Raw genomic sequence first — 24,492 nt, 5'->3', positions numbered from 1 at the left:
CTAAATTTGGGAGGTCCTTACCCTTCAGACTGTGAGCTGAGATATTTGGAGAGAAATTAGCGCCTGCTCCAGAGAACCAGCAATGTCCCAAGCCCGTCAACCCAGGATACAGAAGGAAGATGTCCTGAAACACTTAGATGACATGAAGCAAGGGTTATGAAGTTCAAGGTTACGCAGATCACGGTGAGAATGAATTAAGGCTTGGAGAAAAGTGACAGACCCTTCTGGTAGAGGTGTCATTGCCCAGGTCTGTCGTAACAAATTATCACAAACTGGGGGCTTCAAACAACAGAAGTTCATTCTCTCACAGTCAGGAGGCCAGAAGTCTGAAGGCGAGGTGCCAGCGGTCCGCGGGGTGGGTTCCTCCGGAGGCGCGGAGGGGGTCTGTCCCGGCCTGTCCTGGCGGCTGGCGGTGAGGGCAGTGCTGGGCCCCCCCGGAACGTAGCTGGGTCTCTCCGGTCCCTGACTCCGTCTCCCCCCGCCCCCCGCTGTCTTCTCTGAGCGTCTCTGGGCCTCCCCTCCTCTTACGAGGACACCAGTCACGTTGGATGAGCGTCGTCCCCTCCCCCAATGAGCACGCCCTCATCTCAGCTAATACACCTGCGAAGATTTCTACCTACAGGCCGCCTAAGGTTGCAGGTGGGTGACAACGTGGGGGCACCGTTGAGCCCGCCACGGAAGACGAGTGTGTCTGAGCGTCGTGTCAATCAGGGCTCCCGCTGCACGTGCCGGGACCGCCGACCACCTCCCCGGCGCCGGCCTCTAAGCCTGCTGTGCTCGCCCGCTGCCGTGTCACCACCCACCCCAGCAGCTCCCGCTCTGAAGGTCTGGAGTCCAGCCGTGGGGCCTCCAGGCCAAAACCAGCCTGTTGACCCGGACATGTCCTCTTCCCGGGGCTCGGGGAAGAGTCCACCTCCGACTTGCTCAGGCGCTGGCGGCAGACTCACTCGCTGCAGATGCAGGACCGGCTCTCGGCTGTGCCCCCTCGGCCCCCGAGCTCCGCACGAAGCCCTGCACCTGCCCTGCTCCCAGCCACGGAGGCCTCTCTTGTCTTTGGCCCCCGTCGCGCATTACTTTTGTTTGTTTGTTGCTTTGTGTGATTTTTTATTGAGTCGTAACTGACATGTAACATTACATTTGTTTCAGATGAACAACATAGTGATCCCATATTTGTATTTATTGCAAAACGATCACCACAAGTCTGGTTAACATCCATCACCTCACATTACAATTTTTTTCTTGTGATGAGAACTTTTAAGATCTACTCTCTTAGCAACTTGCAAACATACAGTACAGTATTGTTAACTGTAGTCCCCATGCTGTACTTTACATCCTCAGGACATATTTATTTGATAACTGGGAGTTTGCCCCTGAGAACCCTCTCCTTGTGAAGAGCTAATCCACTCCTGGGATTGCTCAGGCCCCACTGGACAGCCTCCCCATCCTAAGGGCACATGTGCCGTATAACGTAGCCCGACCGCAGGGTAAGGCCCCGAGTTCACGGTCCCAGGGCCCATGCAGGGCGCGTGCTTGGTGGTGGTGGGAGAGAGCTGGGGGCGTGTTAGACCCAGCCCCCCAGTCCTCTCCTATGGCTGCGGGTCTCAGCTTTCCTCTCCCAGGGCTGTAAGGCCAGTATCCCAGAGGCGCACAGAGAGGCACCCAATTAAGCCTGTTTTGCCAGTGGAGAAAGGAGAGCCAGAGAAGCCCCCAACCTCAGGACCCCCTGTCTTCTGGTTTCTGCTTCCACGCCAAGGTTTTGCCACCTCCTCCCAGCAGGAGACTCAGCAAAGGGCTTTGACGCAGAGGCCCGGAGCATGGACGCTCCACGTGGGTCTGCGGGGGGGACCACACTTCCTTCCAGTCGCCCACGTCTCCCTGGCGGCCCAGGGGGAGCCCCTGTGGCCGTCCACCTCGATCCAGCCCCAGCAGTCTCATGGGCCTCAGGGGCCCCCTTAAGGAGAAGCAGCAAGTGGGGTGCAGGGTTGCCCTGGCAGCCGAGCGGCAGGTGGGGAGGAAGGGGAGAGCGGCCAAGAGGGGACGGAGGTGGACAACGGGAACCCCGGGGGAGAAGACAATGGGGCTGACGGGTCAGAGCCATTGCGGGCAGAGCCCACGGGCCGCGGCCACCACTCCCACAGAAGGACCAGCCCACGGGAGGCCCTCAGGGGCAGCTGGTCAGTCGGCCTTGCGTCTCCCTCCCCACAGGGAACCTGGAACAGGCCAACGAGGAGCTGCGGGCCATCATCAAGAAGATTTGGAAGCGGACCAGCATGAAGCTGCTGGACCAGGTGGTGCCGCCTGCGGGAGGTGAGTCACCCCACCCCGGGCGCGTGCGAGCCCTGAGTCCAGGCTGCAGGAGGCCTGCCCTTTCGGGCTGGAGCCTGGTCCAAGCCTGAGGTCACAGAGGAGGCCGAGCTAGACCCCCTGATGCCTGGAGGTTTGGTAGAACTTCAAGGAAGCTCTGCAAAGTAGAGCTTTCCCCGTAACCTGCCGGGCTGGGTGCTCTAGGAATGATGGGGTCCTGGAGAAGGAGCCCCCCGGGACGCCCCTTCCTGTTCCTCCCGGGGCAGTGTTTGTCGACTCTGTCAACTGTCCTCCGTATACAGCTGCCAAAGTGTGAGTACAACACTTCAATATGAAATATGTTAAAATCAAATGTTTTTCAATAAATAAATACTCAGGGGCAACTCAGGGGCCCGAATTCCCAGTTAACTGACCAAACGCTCGTCTGCACCCACTGTTATGAATAAGTTTGCGTTTAAAGGAAACAAACAGTGTTGACATTGTTGACGTTTTGCGTTTGTCTTTTTGAAGTGAGGGCTTATGGAATATCTTTAAATAAGTACAGACACCTCTGGGGCACACACGTGGGGTAAGTGCAGACTGATCACGGGGTCCAGCCCAGTGGGGATCACATTCACGGAGCGGTGCCATCAGGGATACAATTTTCTGAAATGTGAACCCTTCTTGCTCAGGTTGAGACAACACAAAGTGGTCTTGCATCCACTTAAACAGCAGTTATATTCCTGGGAAACTGTGGAATATCACAGCCGTGCAGGTCCCACGTGGAGCCAAGTTAGGGTCTTAGCTCAGGTGGTTATAAGCGGCAGGTCCCCCCACAGACGTCTGGCACGACCTTGGCAGGGTGCAAAGGTAGTATTCGCTGTGCTTTTCGGGACACATCCAGAGCCACGCCATTAACACCAGCAGCATCCCCAAAGCATGGTGACAATCGTGGTGACACTGAGGAGGTCCCATACATCCCCAAAACACTCCTTAAAAGGGGGTGCTACCCCTGACGAGACCCACCCCCGGAAGGAAGGCCGGCCTGGGGACGGGCACCACCCGGCCTGGCGTCACACGCACCATGTCCCTTAATCCTCATCCCGGTTCTGTGACGCCTGCTCTAGGAGCTGGTTCTCAGCTGCTGAGTAGCTGACCCCGGGCTGGTGGTGAGAGCCCTGCGGATTCAGGACCCAGGTCCAAGGGGGCCACACTTCCCACCAGGGCCAGTCTTCCACGATTCATGGCAGACAGGGCTCGGGCATCCCCTCCACGTGGGGCTGGGGCCCCTGCCGGCTGGACGGAAGGCAAGCAGCTGTGGTTTTGGCTATTCTCACGAGACAGCTAGGAGCAGGGGCGCCATCACAGCCCCCAGGTCCAACCCAGCAGCCTTCTCCAGGCCTTCCTCCCCGTCCTCCCCCAAGAACCGGAAGATGGGGCAGGGGGGGCTCCACGTGGGGCATGAACTGCTCCCCTCGGGGCCCCACTCGCTTCTCACCACCCACTTCGTTCCCAAGACGGAGGCTGATTCTGTCTCGTGTCACTTGGGGACCAGCCCAGCCACGGGGTTAGAAAGCCCCAACCAAGATGGGAGGCCTGCACCCCTCCCACCGACCCTTCCCGCCAACCCTTAAGCAGAACGCTAGCCCTTAGGGGCCTGGGCGATTATCAGTGGGAACCTGGAGCTTCGGAATCAAAAAAAAAGTTTATCGACAGGGTCAGTTAAGTAAAAACTGCAAGGTGGGAAATAATTTTGACAATAGGCTACTTTTTCTGTGAAAAAAGAGGGGGTAGGAATATGTTTGCTTATTTGCAGGAAACATTTGCGTAAAGAATCTCTGGGGAAATAAGAAACGAACGAGAATGGTTATCTGATAAGAGGTGGGGGGAGAGGCTCCTCACTGTACACACACCTTTTTGTATATTTTTGTCTTTTTGAACCACGTGCATGGAAAGCCTCTTCCAAAAAATTTGAGAAAACTTAAGAAGGCGTGGATGCTGAAAAAAGGTTCCTGACGCCTGGCCAAGCCCCCCTGTTTACGCCCTGTTCACCCTGTCCATTCCCTTTGCTCTCAGATGATGAGGTCACGGTGGGCAAGTTTTACGCTACTTTCCTGATCCAAGAGTATTTCCGGAAATTCAAGAAGCGCAAAGAGCAGGGCCTGGTGGGCAAGCCCTCCCAGAGGAACGCCCTGTCCCTGCAGGTGAGGGGTCCTCGCCCCCCCCGGGGGACCTGGCACCCTCCTCTCGCCTCTTCCAGGTCCGGGGCTCTCACGGGCTGGCTGAAGGCGGGTCCCTTCCTGAGGGCCCTGAGCCTTCCCCAAGGTGGATGCTGCAGGGGTGACCCTCCCCTCCTGTGGCCTCGCAGCCCTCAGAGCGCGGGGAGTTGGCCGGGGGGGGGGGTCTGCTGACGCCCCCGAAACAGCCCCTCCCAATGTGCCTTCGTCCCCCTTGGACCTCCGGAGGCTGGCCTGCTGCGGGGAGAAGCACAGGGGCGGGTGGGTGGCAGTTGGGGCACCAGGGCCCTCACGCATCGTCCCCCTGGGCTCCAGGCTGGTCTGCGCACCCTGCATGACCTCGGGCCCGAGATCCGCCGGGCCATCTCCGGGGACCTGACCGCCGAAGAGGAGCTGGACAAGGCCATGAAGGAGGCTGTGTCCGCCGCCTCGGAAGATGACATCTTCAGGGTAGGGGGGTGCCCCGGCCGCGGTCTTCAGCCTCCGTAGAGCTGGGTTTGGAGCGGAAGGGTGGGCTGGCGTCCCGAGTCCAAGGGGGAAGCCCTGAGTCTTCAGCAGAACCCCAGCTCCCCGCCCCCAGCCCCTCCCCCCAGCCCTCTCCCATCCCTCCACCTCATCCAAGCCTGGTCCTTCTCAAGCCGGGGCTCCGGGACCCGGCAACTCACAGAGCATCACTGGCCCTTGGAGAAGGCGGGAGGGAGCCGTTTTCCTGAGGAAATGCTTTTTAGGAGACGTTTCTACATTACACGTTGCAAAGTGCTGGCCTTTGGGCCGCATCGAACCCACAGGCCTATTTTGTTTGCCAACATTGGAAAATCTGGCACGTTCAAATAAAAATCTAGACTTCTAGCCTCTCTTGAAAACACCAGAAGATGTGCGGTATCAGGCAGCAGAGGTCTGGAAGCCAGTGGCGATCTTGACTTAGACCGTGAGGTCTCCATGCCCCAAAGCCCCCTCCGGCCTCCTCTCTCCCCTCCTGGATACCGAGGCTGCCATCAGTTTTATATGTATTTTTTTTTTTAATTTTTTTTAATTAATTTAATTTATTTTTTCATCTATTTTATAAATTTATTTATTTATTTATTTTTGGCTGCCTTGGGTCTTCGTTGCTGCGCGTGGGCTTCCTCTAGTTGCGGCGAGCGGGGGCTACTCTTTGTTGCAGTGTGTGGGCTTCTCACTGCGGTGGCTCCTCTTGTTGCAGAGCACGGGCTCTAGGTGCGCGGGCTTCAGTAGTTGTGGCACGTGGGCTCAGTAGTTGTGGCTCACAGGCTCTAGAGCGCAGGCTCAGTAGCCGTGGTGCACGGGCTTAGTTGCTCCACGGCATGTGGGATCTTCCCGGACCGGGGCTTGAACCCGTGTCCCCTGCACTGGCGGGCGGATTCCTAACCACTGCGCCACCAGGGAAGCCCCTGCCATCAGTTTTAACAGTGAAAACTAGTGCCCGCTGGAATTCTGGGGCCCTTGCACCCAGCTCTCTTCATGAACCCCCAAGGTATTTGGCTAAAAATCCTGTAGCATGTGAGACGCTACCACCCAGAACTGCGCTACGGCCTCTCACCCCGCCTCCTGGCCCCAGCAGGCTCCCAGGCGGTGGAAACATGGGGGTGAGAGGAGCCCGTCACCCTGAGGCTGTCCCGTCCTCACCACCCTCCTCCTTGTCACTGTGAAATGTCCGTCACTGAATGGCCTCGGGGACACACTAGCATGTCAGTGTGACCCCAAGAGACCCCCAGCCTCGCAGGTAGCTACTTGCCCACTTGCCCGGGACAAGGGGGGAAGTCGGGGGAAAACACTGGTTCCTGATTTGAAGTCTAAGACTCTCCCAGGGGAAAGGAGGCCAGAGTGTAATTGGTGTAGTAACTAAGCCCTTCTTATTCTCAGAACCGTTTGGCCAGCGTAGTTCCTAGCTCAGTGAGCCAGTTGGATTCCTTTTTTTAAATCCCGTTAGAACCTTCGGGCCCCTTTTTCCACCCCTCGGCCCTCACATGCCCCACTGCTGCAGTGAAGGGTCTCCACCCCAGACTCGGCCACGTGTTGCCCGGCGGGGCTGAGCTCCGGGTGGAGAAGGAGAGGCGGCCGTGGGCGGGCCACCCCCCACCCACCCACCCACCCACCCCCCCCTCCGTCTCGCCTGCAGAGGGCCGGCGGCCTGTTCGGCAACCACGTGGGCTACTACCCCAGCGACAGCCAGAGCACCTTCCCCCAGACCTTCACCACCCAGCGCCCTCTGCACATCAGCAAGGCGGGCACCAGCCAGGGCGACGCGGAGTCGCCCTCCCACGAGAAACTGGTGGACTCCACCTTCACCCCCAGCAGCTACTCGTCCATGGGTTCCAACGCCAACATCAACAACGCCAACAACACCGCCCTGGGCCGCTGCCCCCGCCCCGCCGGCCAGCCCGGTGCCGTCAGCGTCAGCACCGTGGAGGGCCGAGGGCCCCCCTTGTCCCCCGCTGTCCGGGTGCAGGGGGCCTCGTGGAGGCTCAGCTCCAAGAGGTGAGCAAGGGGGTGCACGGCAGGGGCTTGGGGAGGAGCATTTGACCCCTCAGCCCTCCAGCTGGGGTGGAGGCTGCTGGCCAGAGGGCGGCCAACGCGGCCTCCCGGGTCCTGCAGCCGTGCTCGGGAGGCCCCGTGGCCCCGCCGGCCGGCAGGTGTCCCGAGGCGCGCGCCTCGGGACGGGGCCTTCTCTGCTCTCTCCCCCGGAGCAGAGGGGCCCTGGCCCTGATGCCCGAGATGTTTGCGTCCTGGGGACACCACCATCTCTGTCCACTGGGCCTTTCTCAAGTCTCTGCCCAAACCTGGCCTTGGGCCCCCAGGGGATGGGGCAGGCCCGCCCCCTCTTCTTTGTGCCCTTCTCGTCCCCGGGAGGGGGCGTTCTGGAGGCAGGAGGCCCTTTGCTGGGCGCTTGCCTGCTCTGCCCCCACGTGGGATCATTCCTGGCAGTCCTGACGGCGTCTCCCGGCTCCTGTCCCTTTCTTTCCTCCCACCCGCTGCTCCCTGGTGCCCCAGGACCCACTGCTATGATGTGCTGGGGCGGTCGGCGCCCACTTCCACGCTCTGGGCCTCGGGAAGTGCCTCATTTATATCAGCAGCTCCGGGCTCTCAGGCCCGGGAGGATCTGAACACTTCACCCTTAGCTGAGCTGCCCCTCTGAGCGGGACAGCAGCCCCGAGCAGCCCCGTTTCTGGGGCAGACCTCCTTTCCTCCCCTCCAGCTCAGATCCAGAAGTGATCTTTTCTAAATCCCTGGACAAGTGTCCTGAGCTGCATTCATCCCAGAGGCCAGCTCCCAGCCTCCCGGTGTTCACATCCCTTCATCACGCCCACGTTAGCCGAGGTTCCAGCCTGGGCCGTGTCCCGCCCGTCGCAGCTCACGGCTGAATGCGGTGGCCCAGCTCTGGCCTCACGTCCTGCACACGGCGGCCCGCAGGGGTGGAGCTGCTGGCCTGCGCCGTTCTGCGTCTCCAGCTCATGCGTTGTGCCTCACCAAGCTCCTCCACATCCCGCCCCTCCCAGGCCAGCAAGAGCATTCAGCATCTGCTGTGTCGTTCAACTGGGGGGAGGGCACCATCGGTCAGGGCCTCCCCCAGAGATCCGCCCGGACCCTCCCTGAGTGGCTCGCAGGCCCAGGGTCAAAGCTGGACACTGACCCAGCACCCAGATCTGAGAGGATACGCTGGAATATTTCCCAGAGGCCCTGGGGGTCTGAGCATAAAGTGGGCCCCAGCACTCAGGACCTGTAGGAAGAAAGGTGGAGGGAGGCACCGAGCAGGACACAGATAGGAAAGGGAGGGCGGAGACCAGAGCTGAAGCGCACACGACCAAGCGAGCAGAAGACCAGGGCCTGGAGGGGAAGCGGCTCAGTCTGAGGCGCATTCGGGTGCAGAGGGTCTCCAGCTCAGGGGGGCTCAGGCTCGAGGGGGACTCAGGCTCACTCCCCACTGCTCAGAAGAACGAACCCCTTTGTGAGGCCTCTCCTCTGTGCTTTGCTCTAAGGAGTCAACACCAAATCAAGAGCATGTCACGTATGACACCAGGAAGTCCTCAGCGCTGCCCAGCAAATGCCCACAGGCCCGGCTGTCTGCAGTAGAGGGAAGGGACCACCCCCTCGCTAGTCCCCCCCGAATAGTGCAGCCGGCCCTGAGCCGGGCAGGCAGACGGTGTTACTGGTGGGGACACTAGTCATGGGTGGGCTACATGACTTACCCCAGAGGGTAACTGAACCGGGTCAGAACTCACATCCCCTTGCATCCTAACCCGGAGGCCCTTCCCCACATGGAACCCTTATGGTAACACTTCTCGGCTCCATCAGTGGTCGTGTGTGTGTGTGTGTGTGTGTGTGTGCGTCATGCCTCATCTGCCGGGGGGGGGGGGGGGGGGGGGAGGGGAGGGGCTGGCGGTTGCTGACTTTTGTCTCTACCCCGGACACTTTAGGTGCCCCTCCCGGGACAGCCTGATAGCCATGGTGTGTCAGGAGGAGGCCCCGCGGGATGAGACTTGTGACCTGAGGACGGATGAGGACGCCGAGTACGGCAGCGAGCCCAGCCTGATCTCCACGGAGATGTGAGCTCTGCCCTCCAAGGCTGCCCGAGAAGGGGAGGGTAGGGGGTGACGGGCGGGTCCCTGGAATCCTCCTCTGGCAGCTTCAAAGCAGAGGAAGCCCCCCACCCTCATACACACGGTCCCCTGGTTGGCCTGGCGCTTCCTCGTGACACGATGCTTTCAGGAAAACTGCTAAACGTTGTTTCCTAGGCTTTCTTGACACGTGTACGTACTGACAATTAAATATTCGTGAAGCTGCCTATAATAAAGCTGCCAGCAGAGGGCGCTGTTGTCAGCCGTAGCTGAGATTTCCATCACAGCCGGAATTTTTTAAGAGAAGGGTTTTTAAACTGCAGATCCAGACCCATTAGGAAGCTGTGACATTTGCTCAGTCAGTTACAATCAACACTTTTAAAAGAAATCATAGCACAGAATAGCATAGAATAGGATAGAAAAGGACAATAAGAAATAGCGTATTCAAAGTCACAAAGGTGGTGTTATTTTGTGAAGCATTTGTTGCCAAGTCCCATAAAATGTATTTGTGACTGTGAGTTGCATTCACAAAGCTGAACCTGTGTTAGAAGATTTCCTGAGAGGAACACTTTATCACAAGGAAGGACCAGCCCTTTCAGCTTTCGCTGTTCAGAGGATGCAGATTAACACATGGCCACATACCCGAGAAGTCAAGAAAAGCATCTGTTCCCACCGTCTGGGCTCTTGGTGCGTGCTTGGTGCTTGCAGGCCCTCTGCTAGATGGTGGACGAACCGGCCTCGGCAACCAAGGGAGGTCACAGGCTCGTTAAGGAGCTAAGAGGATCTCAGAGGGGGAAAATAAAGATTTCCTAAGTAGCTGCTCACAGAGTGGTGCAAACAGCGAGAGTACAGACGTTCAGAGAAGGTCAAGGTCGGAGAGAGGCACCAGGCACGAGGTCACCCAGAAGCTGGGTCTTCAAGAGTGGTTACGGTCTGGATAAGAAGAAAATGTAGTAGGGAGGTGACCAAGCTGCGCACGAGAGGCAAGCATGGCGGGTTTTGTCCAGAACCTTCCCTGCATGTCTGCAAATGCTTGCAGACAGCACGCCAGGAGCACAGGCTCTGTCCTCAAAGTACATGGAGTCACGCCAGGCACAGGCGGTGGCCTCGTCTGTGACACGAAGGGCTTAGAACACACGCGGGCGTCTGGGGTGCAGACGGCTCCACTAGGGGTTGCAAAATCAGCTTAGGGGCTACAATGGCTTTTTTCAGTGAAATAGCCCAGGCCAAGGTAGAACAGAGGCTCTCAGGTGCAGCGGATTCGGGGAAGGTAATCATGGACCCGAGTCCAGCCCTGGGGCACGTCTGTCGTGTGCCCTGGGCCAGGAGGAGCTCTTTCTCACCGAGTCCCCGCCAGAAGGCCCAGGAGCTGTGACTCACTAGACACCCCCAAGGGCCCGCAGCTGCCGCTCACCGATGACCGCATGTTCGCGCTCTTGCTGACCAAGGGTGGGCAGGCCCGGAGAGCGAGCGGGCACGAGCGTGGTCTCGCGCTGGGAGTGGCCGTGGTAGACGGCACCCGCCTGTGAGGACGCCATTGCGGAGAGAAGCTGCAGGCCCAGAATTTGTTTCCAGCTTTCTCAGCAGCGGGGGTCCCCCTGCCTCGAATCACATGTGCGGGGGGACACACGGGGCACAGGCGGAAGGAGCCGGGAACACCTCTGACAGCAGAGAGCGCGGCCTTTAGAGAGCACAGAGTGGGGTCCCCTCACTAAGGGAAAAAGCAGGCTGCCCGGAGGTGACAGTGCCCAGTGTCCTCTGCTGCAGGCTCTCCTACCAGGATGACGAGAATCGGCAGCTGGCGCCCCCCGAGGAGGACAGGAGAGATGTCCATCTCTCTCCGAAGAGGGGCTTCCTGCGCTCCGCCTCCCTAGGTAACCTCAGACCCTCTCTCTAAAGGTGGCCACTTCCCCGTGACGGTGGCCAGGCACACAGGGGTGACTGAGGAACGTCACCTCGTGGGGCTCAAGTGGCCCACGGCTGGGCTGGACCCGGGCTGGACGTGTGCTAATGCGGCATCTCAGGGAGGGGCGGGGGGAGGGGGCATCCTTGTCCCTCCCTCGGTGTGAGCCGGCGGGGCCGTGTCATCTTCTCCTCTCCCTTTTTTTTTTTTAATATTTATTTATTTATTTGGTTGCGCCGGGTCTTAGTTGTGGCTCGCCGGCTCCTTAGTTGCAGCAGGCAGGCTCCTTAGTTAAGGCATGCAAACTCTTAGTTGCGGCATGCATGTGGGATCTAGTTCCCTGACCAGGGATCGAACCCGGGCCCCTTGCTTTGGGACCGCAGAGTCTTATCCACTGCGCCACCAGGGAAGTCCCCCGTGTCATCTTCTGTGCTGACCCATCACTTGCTCTGCAGGTCGAAGGGCCTCCTTCCACCTTGAGTGTCTGAAGCGACAGAAGAATCCCGGGGGAGACATCTCTCAGAAGACAGTCCTGCCCCTGCATCTCGTTCACCATCAGGTAGCCCCCCACTTTGGGACAGGCCACAGGCCACCACCTAGCAGGCTAGACAACCCCGTGATGATCGTGCAGCAAATCCCCCAGATGCCCGTCAGCCTTCCCGTCCAGACCACGGCTGTGTCCCCACCCCTGGCCCTAACAGCCCCCGGGGAGGGGGCTCTTCCCACACGAGGACCGTGCTCTCCCGGGCGGGAGACCCGGGAGTCCCTGGGGAGCAGGAGCCCCTCAGGAGGCCGGAAGGACCAGCTGCTCCGGGTTGGCCTGAGCATTCTCCTCCCAGTGGCCCGATGTTCCCTCCCCAGAAATGGCTACACGACAGGCAGGTGCGGTCATACCTAGAGCCACAAGACACGTGGACGTTTAGCTGCACAAAAATCCAGCCACTGGAATATGGAAATGACCAGAGAGCGTTCCAGCAGCATGGTCAGGGACAGGGGTGATGTCAGGAAAGCGGGTCCAGGCAGATTCAGTAGTTGAACCGGCTCTTGGCCTGGCTGATGCCAACTGATGGCGAAATCCAAGACCCCAGCATCAAGCTGCTCTTAGGACCCTGGAACTGATGGAGATTTCCAACAGCTAAACAATTACGGTCTGAACTAGACTCTCCCCACCTTCTTACCTCCGTGATTACATACTCCCTTACCACGGGCCTTTGCTTTAAATGACTTTTTTATCCCCAAAGGCACTCAGTGCCAATCAAAGCTTACAGTCGGCATAAGACAGCCAGCGCGGCTCTGCCAGGCCGATGGTATTTCTGCTCAAGGAAGTAACACGATCTTGCTCAGCCTGTGTGCCGTCGCACGAATACGCGTGGTCTCCACAGGGCTTTCTGGAATGTCGAGCAGAGCCTTACACTTCCCTCAGATCCCCAGGGACCCAGGACCCCAGACTGGGGGCCCTCGAGAGCAGTGGGCAGGGAGGCCAGCAGGCTGCGGGATGCCGCGTGTGCTTCTCTGAGAGATTTCGAGAAGCTGATTTCACCTGTCTCTGCTTATCGTGCTGGAAGGAAAACCTCCCTCGATTTACAGCCTCCCCTTATGCTTCTGAGCTGCCCTCTGACCCTTGCGCCCACGTTCCCCCCCTCTCTGCCCCTCGGGCTGAGCCTCCCCACCAGGCAGTGTTGCTTCCTTGGACCCATCATGTCAGAGCAGGTGGAGAGGATCTGTGGCTCACGAGGGACGGGGCCAGGGCTAGAGAGCAGGTGACCTGGATCCCCCTGGCCCTTGGCTTTCTGAGCTCAGAGGAGAAAGACCCCCGCAGACTGATGGTCACAGAGTCTATTTAGGGCGGTTGAGACCGGCCCCAGGTCCGGATGCCTGACCGAGAGGGTGCGAGCGCCGGGCAGTGGGCCACAGCTGAGGCCCCCTGACCCGCACTCTCGTGTCGAGTCCACAGGCGCTGGCGGTGGCGGGCCTGAGCCCCCTCCTGCAGAGAAGCCATCCCCCTGGCGCCCCTCCCCCCGCCGCATGCCACGCCCCCTGCCACGCCAGGCCCGGCCTGGCCCCCGCGGCCTGTGCCCACACTGCGGCTGGAGGGGGGCCGAGTCCAGCGACAAGCTCACCAGCAGCTTCCCATCCGTCCACTGCGGCCCCTGGGCCGGGGAGCCCCACGCCCTGCGGGGCCGGCGGCGGCATCCGGAGGGCCCGGCCCGTGTCCCTCACTGTGCCCAGCCCGGCAGGGCCCCGGGGCCGGCCCTTCCACGGCAGCGCCAGCAGCCTGGTGGAGGCGGTGAGTAGGCCGAGCCACGCGGGCCGGGCAGGGGCCCCACGGGAAGAGTGGAGGGGCCCTGGGGGGTGTCAAGTCTCCTGGCCAGAAAGACCCTCAGTCAGGTCTCAAGTCCGCGTGAGCGCCTAGCCCGGCGAGGAAGGGCGGTCACACTGGCCGGGGAGCAGGGGAGCCGTGGGGGGGCCGTGGGGGCACGTGGGGCGGGAGGAAGCGCGCGAGGCAGGTGGGGAGCAGGCGGGGGGGGGGGGGGCCGGGGGGGGGCACGTGGGGCGGGAGGAGCGGGGCGAGGCAGGTGGGGAGCGGGCGGGGGGGGGGGGGTGCGTGGGGGCACGTGGGGCGGGAGGAGCGGGCGAGGCAGGTACGGAGCGGGCGGTGGGGGGGGCCGTTGGGGCACGTGGGGCGGGAGGAGCGGGCGAGGCAGGTGGGGAGCAGGCCGGGCGGGGGTGGGGGAGGCCGTGGGGGCACGTGGGGTGGGAGGAGCGGGCGAGGCAGGTGGGGAGCGGGCGGGGGAGGGGCGGTGTATTCCAGGCTCACTTACTGCTCCCCGAGGCCACCAGGAAGGGGGCAGACGCTTCGGGACAGAGCGGGCAGGGGCCGGGTGTGTCCTGCACATGCACGCGTGCTCGCGCACACACACACACACACACACACACACACACATCCTCCCCGGGATCCTCACCCCCATAAAAGCAGCCAGCGGCACTGGGCCAGGTGTCACCAGAGGAGACAGACGTTTTCCTGGAAAGAGTCACGTGGGCGTCCTGGGGCGCCGGGTGGGTGGGAGGGAAGGACCAGGGCCCCCGTGGCCTCCGTGCACCCAGGTTGCCTGCGTTCGATGACGGTGCCCCCGCCCCGCCATCTCTCCTCCGGCCCGCACGCCCCTAATGCCCGCAGGGGCGCTCCGTCCCACTCCTGCCGGGTGCGCACACACACACGTGTACTCACATGATGTGCACACACACACGAGTACACGCACGCGCGTACACACACTCTCCTCCCGCAGTGACCAGTCGGAAGCTCTTGGGCCGGCCCCGAAGGGAAGAGCCGGGCTCGGGAGTAACGCCGTCCCGGCCCCCTCTCCCCCAGGTCTTGATCTCAGAAGGACTGGGGCAGTTTGCTCAGGATCCCAAGTTCCTCGAGGCCACCACCCAGGAGCTGGCCGACGCCTGCGACATGACCATCGAGGAGATGGAGAGCGCGGCCGACAACATCCTTAGCGGGGGCACCCGGCAGAGCCCCAACGGCACCCTGCTCCCGTGTGCAAACTGCAGGGACCCGGGGCCAGACCGAGAGGGGGGCGCGGAGGACGCGGCCTGGGCGCCCAGCCCCGAGCCCCGCCAGGGCGGAGAGGAGCCCCGGGACAGCAGGGCCTTCGCCAGCAGCCTGTAGCAGCCGGGCCGGAGATGCCGGGTTTTTATTTGTCTCCATGTTCCTAATGGGTCCGTTTCAGAAGTGCCTCACTGTTCTCGTGACCTGGAGTTAACCGGAACAGCGTCTTCATTCATTTCGTAGGGACAAGACCGAGTCGGCGGCCAGGAGAGAAGCAGCCGCGGTCCGAGTCCGGCGGGGAGCGGTGGGGGGAGGGCACGGGCACCAGGGAGGGGGCCCCCCGCGGCCGCCTCGGCTCCCTCAGCCCTCGCCCAAAGGACCCTACGCCAAACGGGTGTCTTTCAACTCTGCTTGTCAAGAACTCATTTTGCACATATTCTGTATGAGCCTCACTGTCGCCATAGAGCCAGGGCCCTGTGCCTTCACGGAAGGAAGGAGGCCCCGGCCGGGCCCTGGGAAGGGGGGGTGGGGGGGCGCTGCAGCTCCAAGCCAAGGCTGGCCACCGCCCCCTGCGCCACCCGTGTCTGGACCCCCTTCCCACCCGGCCATGGTCACAGCCACGCCGCTCCGTCGGCGCCGGGGAAGGGGCGCGCCCGCCGGGACAAGACCGGTGGTGCTGAGCGTCTGTCCAGCGCTCTTCTGTTTGGGGGTTTGACATTTTTCTTCACCGCATGTTGCAGTTTTCATTTGGGGGGTTTCGTTTTTTTATACTTCTGTTTTCCCAGGGGGAGGGGAGGGAGAAGGGTGTTTACAGAGTTTTGCAGCCACCCACCTTACCGGTTTCACTTTTGCAAATGTAAATCGGGTTCAGTTTTGTTGTATTATTTAACGGTCGTGGTTTCCTTTTCTACGGAGGATTCGATAGAGCCGCCGTGGGAGAGTTTTACCAGCCGTTGTGTATGCCCAATAGTTTGCTATCATTTCCTTAGGTAGCGACAAGATTTCTTCTGTTTGGTTTCATAATTTGAAGGTGATCAGCAATGCACTTGGTAGGGTCTTGCACAAATGTGTGTAGTAGCGTGTGCCCGAGAGAGGAAGCAGCACGAGGTCTCTGCGAGTGTGTGTGCCGTGTGTACGGTGGGTTGTGTGTGTGCGGGCGTGGGCTGAGTCTGCGGCCACGCGCGCCCGGGCCGCCAGTCCGCCAGTCCGCCCGCAGTTCCCCTTGGGGCTTAAGGGTGGGGAGCTCTGGATCTGGGGCCGTTTGAAAGCAAAAGCAAACCACTGTCTCTGCTTCTGAAACGGGAATCAGTAACTCTGCATTTTCTGTCCCACAAGATATGCAAAAACAATGCAATAATATTCATTTTAAAAATACAGTTGTGAGTTGTGTTGGCATTAAAACTGTGTTTAAAAAAACCACACGGAAATTTAAGGGAGAAACTCAGAAGGCGTTTTGCTTCGACTTGTTCCGTGTAATGTTTTACTGCATTGATGGTGTTTCTGCTGAAGAGACCGTTATACTTGAATTCAGGTCAGTCTCAGTATTTTACAAATATTTTTTTTTAAACTGAATTGCAATTGTGCCAAGCGAATATAATGAATTAAGTTTGTTTTTGGATTCACTTCTTGTATATTTGCTGCATGTAAGTAAACCATTTTGTATTTGGAGTGTGACAAGCTTCACCTTTGAGCTCTCAAGTGCTTGTCTACGTGTGGCTGGGGAAAAAGGGGACAGCTTTTCTTGTCCTTTGTGTGACAAGTGCCGGCACTACCCGTGTGGGTCCCGACGCAGGCTTGGGCTTCACTGTTTTGCATATCTTGTGTTCTCTTCCGTTTCCCTCAATTTTCCCCAGACGGGGTAATAGGTGCATCCATATCTTGCTTTGAGAGACCAGGACCCGTCTTCTCCCAGCATCACTCTTTTCTGCTCTGCCCTGGTTTTCAGGGTTGGAATTTCTCCGGGGAGAGCCCTGCACCGTGAGGGGCCGTGAGGCGCCCTGAGCAGCCTCTTTCATCACCGGGTCCCCCCCGGGAAAGGTGGCTGACCTTACCCTTCACCACCCCCCGCCCTGGCACAAGCGTCCCTTAGGGAAGCGCCCGGTGACCGGGAGGGTGGAGGGGAGGGGGTCCTCAGCCGGACAGCAGGGGCCGGAGCCAGGCAGCAGGTGACAGACATCCTGTCCGTCCAAAGCCAGGTCCGTCCTGCTCGCGTCTCCACCTTTCACTCTTTCTGGAGCAGGATGTCGCCCAGCCCACCCCTCGCGGCACGGCAGCCACGGAGGGACGAGGGCCGGGGGCGGGTGGCACGTGGGGAACTCGTGGTGAGGGCAGGGCCGGAGGCATTGCGGGGGCGTCTCTCTGCCCCTGCATCCACCTGGACATCACCCGGGTGCTACATCCTTCAAACAGATTCCAACAGTGACCGACTCGGGGGAAGCAGGACCCAACCGTCCATCCAGACCTTCCCCGTTGAGTCTCTTGCAGCCCCGGGCTCGCTCAGCCCTTCTTGGCGCTGACTTCCATGAGCAACTTAAAGTCGGAGCCGGGCAGTGCCCGCTGCTCCGCGAAGATGAGTCTTCCTGTGGTGGACTGATGCGCGCGCCCCCGGGTGGACACATGCAAGGGCTGCTCCCTGTGCCTCCAAGCCCAGCCCTGCCAGTCTCTGGGCTCCTTCTTGGTGCCATCGAGGTCTTGTAGGAGTTACATTCAGGTCCGTTGTCCCGTTTCCCTAAATGTCTGCCGCGGCTGCTAGGATTTTAGCAGTTCTTTAGTTCTGATGGAGAGCGGGGCCCTTTGGGGTTGATAGCTAGCTCTCACTGTGCATTTGGCCCCTGGACAGAACTGTGGACTCTTAGCTGACCTCACACACGCCGGCACGCACTCGGCCTTCTCGTGCTGTCTCCTGGGTTCCTTTTGGGCTTTTCGTCTGTGTCACCAAATCTCAGCGACCGGCTCGTGCTGGGCTTATGCCAGCTACTCCCAGGGCTCCGCCAAGTGCATTCCCCGCCCCCCATCACCGCGCACACTGCAGGCGTGCTTCTCCTTTGCCGTCAGCTCTGTCTCTGTCGGGAAGACCCATCCAGGGAGGGGTCTTCCTGGGCCAGAGCTCAGGACCAGCTAGGGTGGGACGGACACGCGACTCCCGTCCTCCCGAGCCTCATCCGTAGCGTGGTCTCCACCTCTGCACCCAAAACAGAATCTTCCCATGACCTTGGAAAGCAGAACCATTGTGTCTTCTGAAACCCTTGAGCGGCAGGAGAAAAGCCGTGATGGCCAAGGACCTGAAGGACTTGAGGAGTTTAGGCTCAGAGTTTGGTGAAGCTGGTTTGCGTTTGTCCCCTGATGGGCCGGCCTCTTGTTTCCACCTTAATCTCACAGTTACTCATGTGCTTGGCTTGATTCCCAGCTGTTTCTTTCCCCCCCCACCCCGCCCCCGCAACAAGGTTCTTTTTGGTCTTGGGTTAAAATGCAGACATTTCCCCCAGATTTTGGCTTGATCCGTGAATTTTTCTCTGCTTTGCTTCAGAAGCTCTTCGTCCCGTCTCTTCCCTCCTCTTCTCAGTCTGACTGGGACCCGAGGCTCTGCCTTACCCGTCTTTATCCTCCTCCATGCCGCGGCTTCCGAGCTCCAGGGACTTGTCCTGAGCTGCCCATCACTTCCTCCCGGCCGTCCTCCCGCCACACCGTCTCCCCATCAGTTAGCTGAGGGCACCACACCCTCCAAGGGCAATGTAATGTCTTTCTGAGGAAGGAGAGCCCCTGAAAGGGAGGAGCTTGGAGGTCGTCGAGGGGGTGAGGGCTGCTTTCCAGGGGCCAGTTGATAGTATGTGCCCCCCACCCCACAGGCCAAGAAACAGAACGGAACTTAGACCATCACAGGGAGGAGGTCGGGTGGTTGAGGCCTGCAGCCTCGTCAGACCATCGTCACAGGCATTGCTGAGGACGGGGGTGGCATCTCCACACCCAGCGAGACCTGGAAGGACGGGCGTGTCGCTGTCCAAGAGGCCTAGGGCAGGGCGACTTGGTGTCGACCCTCCAAGCCGCTGGTCAGTCGAACCACAGCCCAGGCCAGGTCTGTTTTTTTCAAGACCAGGCTCTGGTCTGCGGAAAGTGCCAGCACTGAACCGAAGGGAAACTGGGGCAAAAGGGGGCATGTTTTGACCCCCTGTGTCTGCTCCTGTTTTGTGGAAGGAAGTGTCCGGTGTGCCTGCCCGCCGTGGCCAGGACAGCGGAGAGGCTGAGACCTCAAGATCGACCATAGAAGAAGAGAAAAAGAAAACTGCTCTGGTGCTGTTTTCCCAGCCAAACCATTGTCTCTGGCCGTTTGAGGTGTCTGCCGCCCTGTCCCCCTCTCTGCGGGCACTCCTCCCGCGTGTGGGCCACGGGCTCCAGTGGGGCGACAGGCAGGCTGGGGGGATACCCCGAGGTCACCGCAGGAAGCCAGCGCCCAGCTCTCCTGGCAGCTGTGCCCGCATCAGGGTGGGCCTCCCTCCCTTTCCCCAGCCCCCCGTTTGCCCTCTTCCCCCGGTTCAGTGAGAGGGGGCCTGTGAGCAGATTCTGACGTCGTTTCTTCGTGAAGCCATTTCTGGTTTTAACTTTATTTATTTATTTATTTTTGTTTCCAACGAAACCCTGCTTTGTGAGGCCAGGCAGCCAGCCATCAGGTAAATGTGTTTCCGCCAGGGTTCCGCATCGCTGGGGAGAGACCTGCACCCCGCACGCGCGCACACCGACACACGCTCTCGTACACGCGCACGCACCCTGACGGGGCAGGCGCTGGCCCTCGGGCTGGGGTCAAGACGCCTGGCTCTGTCCCCCTCTCGGGAGGCTGAGTGCTGACTGGAGAGAGAAGCAGAGGTGCTCCCGCGGGTGGAAATGTGCCGTCCGGACTGAATTCTACTATGAACTAAATATCATTTCTCTTCATGGAGAAAATACCACCACTCCTAAAGTCAAAATTCTTTCTTGCCAGGATTTTAGGAGGTTTGGCCCACAGCAGGCGGGCAGCGAAGCCCCTGGGGCTCCCTGGTGTCTTGGGACGGCCTCCCTGTGGGCTCTCTGAAGGGGGAGTGGCGACGGCGGCGGAATATATGGAATATGCCGTTAGGCTGAGTTGGGCGAATAACTGGACCCTGAGAGCAGTCGGAGGTGGGTCATCCATGGACGTTCCCTTTCTCCCCTAAATCAGGGGCGCCCAGGTGGGGGCTGGAGAGCGGGACAAGAGTGTGGATGTCACGTCAGCCGAGCCCACAGCCTCCTGTGGGTCGGGGCTGCCTTGCTGCAGGCAAGGTTTCAGAATAAGTAGTGTGACTTGGATACGGCTCCTGGAAGGGCAGTGTGGCACTTGGTCCACGTGAATCAGACACTTAACGACAGTTCACCAGCTGGGAGGACTCGTGAGTGAGAAAATGTTTCACCGAGCTCGCATCTGAGCCGCTCTGGGGCCAGAGGCTGTCTGTTTCCGGGCAGGGCCACGTCTGTAGGAGACACGGAGGTGGGCACAGTGCTTCCTAGTCACGGCTCCCGTTCCGCCATCCTCGGTGCCCCTGGGTATGTGGGCCGGCGTGAGGGAGGAGGGGGCCCGGCCCCGGTCGCCACCCGCTGCCCTGGCTCCTGAGGGCGTGGCCTGCGGGGCCCCAAAGCCCAGAGCAGGGGGCGGGGGAGGCCCCTGCCCCTAGACGGGTCGCTGGGTTCCAAGCCCCCCTCCCCCAAGATGTCCCACCCTGGAGACACCATGCCGAGACTTGAAAGGGAAAAACAGAACTTGGGACTCAAGGGTAGACGGTTTGTAAACAAACAATCCAGCACCAAGGTCTCCTTCAGAAGGCGGCCCCGGAGACCCAGATGCCGAGGCCCCTTGCTGCCTGCACGTCAAGGGCATCCCACCCACCCTCGGAGTCTGGCCTTGACCTCCCTGCCCGCCCCCCTCCACTGTTCTCCCAGAGCCTTGAGGGAACAAGGTCTGGCTCTGGAGGCCGGGATGTCCAAGGCACGAGCAGGTCTGGACTAGTCTGTGATGTAGCAGCGAGAACCACCGTGGAAAACACACGTCCACTAAGAATCAGGGTGACGGGCCCCCCATTGGTTGGTGAGGCGTCAGAGTGTCTATCGCTGTCACAATTTCCCTGTTTTATTTTGACGCCCCTGAGCTACCAAGCCAAGGTCCTCCGTGCGGGAGGTACGGACGCAGCCCCTCCACCCCCCTCGCCTCTCGTCCCAGCTCGGACCTCCTTCATCCTCCGACCCACCGAATCATGCTCGTTCTCGGAGGTCGGTGCCCCCGCCGTCACCCCCGCGCCCATCCCCTCCCCACCCCCCTGCGTCCCGTACACCTCCCTCCGGGCCCTGTGGCTTCACAGCCTCATGTTGTAAATACTGTTGTACAGTTTGTAATCATCAAATCACCCCCAAGTCAGCGGCCTCGCCTGGGTCCCTTCTCACCTCGAGAAACGCCAGGGAATAGAGAAGAGCTTCAGGGCCATCTCTGTGTGAGACGCTATGTATATTCCTGTAAGATTGCATTTTTATCTAAGGAATGATGTTATTTAAAAAACAAACCAAAAAAAAAAACAAAAAACAAGAATTGCAAATAAATTTCTTAACAATGTCTACGTTGGTTCGGTCGGGTCGTCCCTCTCGCCTTCTCGTCCTGTTTCCTAGATTCACAGAAACGCCCTTAACTCTCAGATGACGCTCTCATCCTCCGAAGGGGAGGACGGCCAGGGGAACACGGGGAATCTGACGCCGGGGATGGTCTCTGACCTCGTTTCAGCAACTCATCTCATCACCCAGGTCTTCCTTCCAGTGAAAAGGTTAACAGAAAAATGGTCAAAGGTTGACTAGGGACACAATAGGAGAAATTAAGTGGAGGACCCACAGAAGACAAGAGCTGCCCCCCACCCCAAAACCGGGAAAGGCACAAAATTGGTTTTGAATAAATGAATCAGAGGGAGGGGGAAAGGGAGGGGAGAGAAGTAGGGGGATGAGAGCATGTATGTGAAAGCACTTTGGGGACTTCCCTGGCGGTCCAGTGGTTAGGACTCCACGCTTTCACTGCCGAGGGCACAGGTTCAGGTCGGGGAACTAAGACCCCGCAAGCAGCATGGCATGGCCAAAATATTTTAAAAAAATAATAATAAAACTTTGAAGGCTACAATAGGCAAGTTGTTTTCTTTTATTTTTGATTATTAAACAGACTCAGACAAACCTTCCAGAATAATTCCCTGTGTAAAAATAACTTGTCCCAGAAATGACGTCTTAGTTGGATACAGTTCCGAGATTGTCCCCGTGGACGCTTGAGTCCATTCCGGGAATTAACGCGTCATCGCCGCCCTCCCTCCTCCTCTGCTGGAGCCCCCTCGGCCCCAACCCTGCCCCCTGCACGCGCGGAGGCTGCCTGCCCAGCTTCCGGAGCGGGAGCCGGGACCTTGGGTCATGGTCAGCGGTGAGGTATCACTTGTTAGCAGCAATGAATGAAGTGCCAAAGTTTGAGAATGATACTTCCGATCATCCGGAACAGACTGGAGACTTGCCCTGTGATGAATCTCTTCTGCTTGCATTTTGAATGCTTCCTCAAGTGGGACGGAAGGAGCCAGGCTTCGCCCTGGGAGCCGTCACCATGCGAGCAGCCCTCATGCATGGACGGCTCCCCTGCTACTCTGCTGTCTGGGTCAGCGTGTAGGCCTGGCCAACCCCTCCCCCTCCTCAGGTCTGCTTCTGCCCACTTCCTCCATTCTCCCCCCAAGGGGATGTGATTGTTGGTCTGACTGCCCAGAGAAGTCGATATGAAATGGGCCCATTACGAGGGGGCAGGATGGCTGTGTGGTGGAAAGTCAGTGGACACACCTGACACTCTCTCCCGCACTTGCTTTTTCCCGCCTTCTTTCTGTGTATCTCTGTCTTGCTCCCTGTTTGCACGCGGTCTGCCAGGTAGGTGGGCTACACAGGCTCTCAAGCCCCTGCTCTCACAGGCCCATCTGGACCCATCAGCCCAAGAAGTCAGGCCGCAGGAAATGGGGCTGGAAGACCCTCGGCTGCCCATGAGCCGAGTGAGGGGCTCAGCCCAGCCTTCGCAGAGCCCCACTGTGAACATTATCAGACACCTTTCCAGCTAATAATAAAAGGCACCTACGCTTTTCATTGGCTGCAACTCCTTGTACATAATTTCCTTTCTAATGCAGTCATCAGGTGAAAAAATTCCCTTGGAGCCGTGGCTCCATTTGGAAGAACTGAATGCAGCCAGCGCCGGGCAGGGTGCTGCTGGGACGGTCCCCACTTCTGGGATGGTGTGCAGGCCCCTTCCCTGAGCAGAGGTGCCCACTGTCCTTTGGAAGTCCCATGGGCTAGGAGCTCACACAGATGCTGAGTGGCCCGGGGGTGGACCGAGCCAGCTGTCAGCCCCAGGGCCACACTTTTCCCCCTGCTTTATGACCCTGGGCTGGACCCTGTGGCATTTCTCCTTTGCTGGATGCCTTGAGGTCGGGGTTTGTCAGGAGACAGAACAGATGTACCAGAAGGGCCTGGGAGGCCGTGGGGAAAGACGGGAGTTCCTCCCAATGGGCTGCTTCTTAGTGCAGCAGCCGGTGCTGGGGGTATGGGGCCAGCAGCGGCCACCTTGGGGGCCCCGTGAGCCGGCTCCCTGCCCCCTCTGGGCAGTCTCTCCGTCCCCCGCAGATGGCTCGCCCCCATGCAGCTGCACCGTCCTCCCCGTCCAGGCTACCTCGGCCCTCGCGGCAGAAGCTGCCCTCCGGTACTTCCATAAACCTAGAGTCCTCTCTCTCAACTGCTCTAAGTAGTTAACCACCTCTGACTCGTTAACCAGTCTTTGTGTTAACTTCTCCCTGTTCAAATGACCGGAGTGGGTTCTGCCCCTGATTGAACATGCCAGTAACCCACCCGGGGCCCTTGCTCATCCCTCTGCCTGGAATAGTCTTCACCTGGATGAGTAAATACTCAGACATGGCGATCCACTGACCACTCCGCGTCCAGTCCTTCCTGTGGTTAAGCTGAAGCCCTGAGCAGCTTCCCATCTTTTCTTTGAAACAAGAGGCACAGACCTGACCACTGGGCACCATCGCCTGCAACCAGATGAGCCCAGGACAGTGGGGGTGAGAGGCCTGCTTGTGATACAAGCCAGACCTTGATTCCAACTCTATGAACCTGACTGAGAGCCGTGTCACCACTGCCTACAAGCCCCAGAAACTGGCCCAGATTTTCTGAGACCACGTGCTTATACTCCCATGGTCCAAAAAAGTACTTCTTGAGTCCCTAGTATGTACCCGACACTGTTCTGGGAGCTGGGCAGATAGCAATGCTTGGTAAACTAGTTCCCTAACCAGAGGAGGGCTAGTTATGAGGACTGACTAGTCCCCTGACCAGAAGTAAACTAGTTCCCTAACCAGAGGTGGACTAGTTATGAGGACTAACTAGTCCCCTGACCAGAGATAAACTAGTTCCCTAACCAGAGGTGGACTAGTTACCTGACCAGATGAGGACTAACTAGTTCCCAGACCAGAGGTAAACCAGTTCCCTAACCAGAGAACTAGTTACGAGGACTAACTAGTTCCCTGACCAGAGGTAAACCAGTTCCCTAACCAGAGGAAGACGAGTTATGAGGACTAACTAGTTCCCTAACCAAAGCAGGACTAGTTCCCTAACCAGAGGAGGGCTAGTTACCTGACCAGACGAGGACTAACTAGTTCCCTAACCAGAGGAGGACTAGTTACGAGGACTAACTAGTTCCCTGACCAGAAGTAAACTAGTTCCCTAACCAGAGGAGGACTAATTACCTGACCAGACGAGAACTAACTAGTTGCCAGACCAGAGGAAGACTCGTTATGAGGACTAACTCGTTCCCTAACCAGAGGTAAACTAGTTCCCCAACTAGAGGAGGACTAGTTACGAGGACTAACTCATTCCCTAACCAGAGGTAAACAACTTCCC

General features: G+C 59.2%; 1 protein-coding gene across 1 annotated transcript in view; it reads left to right on the top strand.

Annotated features, from left to right (window-relative positions):
• The window catches only part of CACNA1C (calcium voltage-gated channel subunit alpha1 C), a 447,611-nt gene extending 426,485 nt beyond the window's left edge, over window positions 1-21,126 (top strand). Inside the window, 12 exon segments of the mRNA XM_068562083.1 lie at window positions 2,206-2,307; window positions 4,360-4,487; window positions 4,836-4,970; window positions 6,658-7,016; window positions 8,954-9,082; window positions 10,862-10,968; window positions 11,453-11,556; window positions 12,952-13,002; window positions 13,004-13,090; window positions 13,092-13,157; window positions 13,159-13,284; window positions 14,368-21,126. Coding sequence (XP_068418184.1) covers window positions 2,206-2,307; window positions 4,360-4,487; window positions 4,836-4,970; window positions 6,658-7,016; window positions 8,954-9,082; window positions 10,862-10,968; window positions 11,453-11,556; window positions 12,952-13,002; window positions 13,004-13,090; window positions 13,092-13,157; window positions 13,159-13,284; window positions 14,368-14,670 — 1,697 coding nt within the window. The 3' untranslated portion in view covers window positions 14,671-21,126.
• Window positions 21,127-24,492: the final 3,366 nt, after the last annotated feature.

The sequence above is a fragment of the Eschrichtius robustus genome, chromosome 13, assembly GCF_028021215.1.
Source record: "Eschrichtius robustus isolate mEscRob2 chromosome 13, mEscRob2.pri, whole genome shotgun sequence".
In the NCBI taxonomy this organism is placed as follows: Eukaryota; Metazoa; Chordata; class Mammalia; order Artiodactyla; family Eschrichtiidae; genus Eschrichtius; species Eschrichtius robustus.
This window is presented reverse-complemented; position numbering and strand designations above follow the sequence as displayed.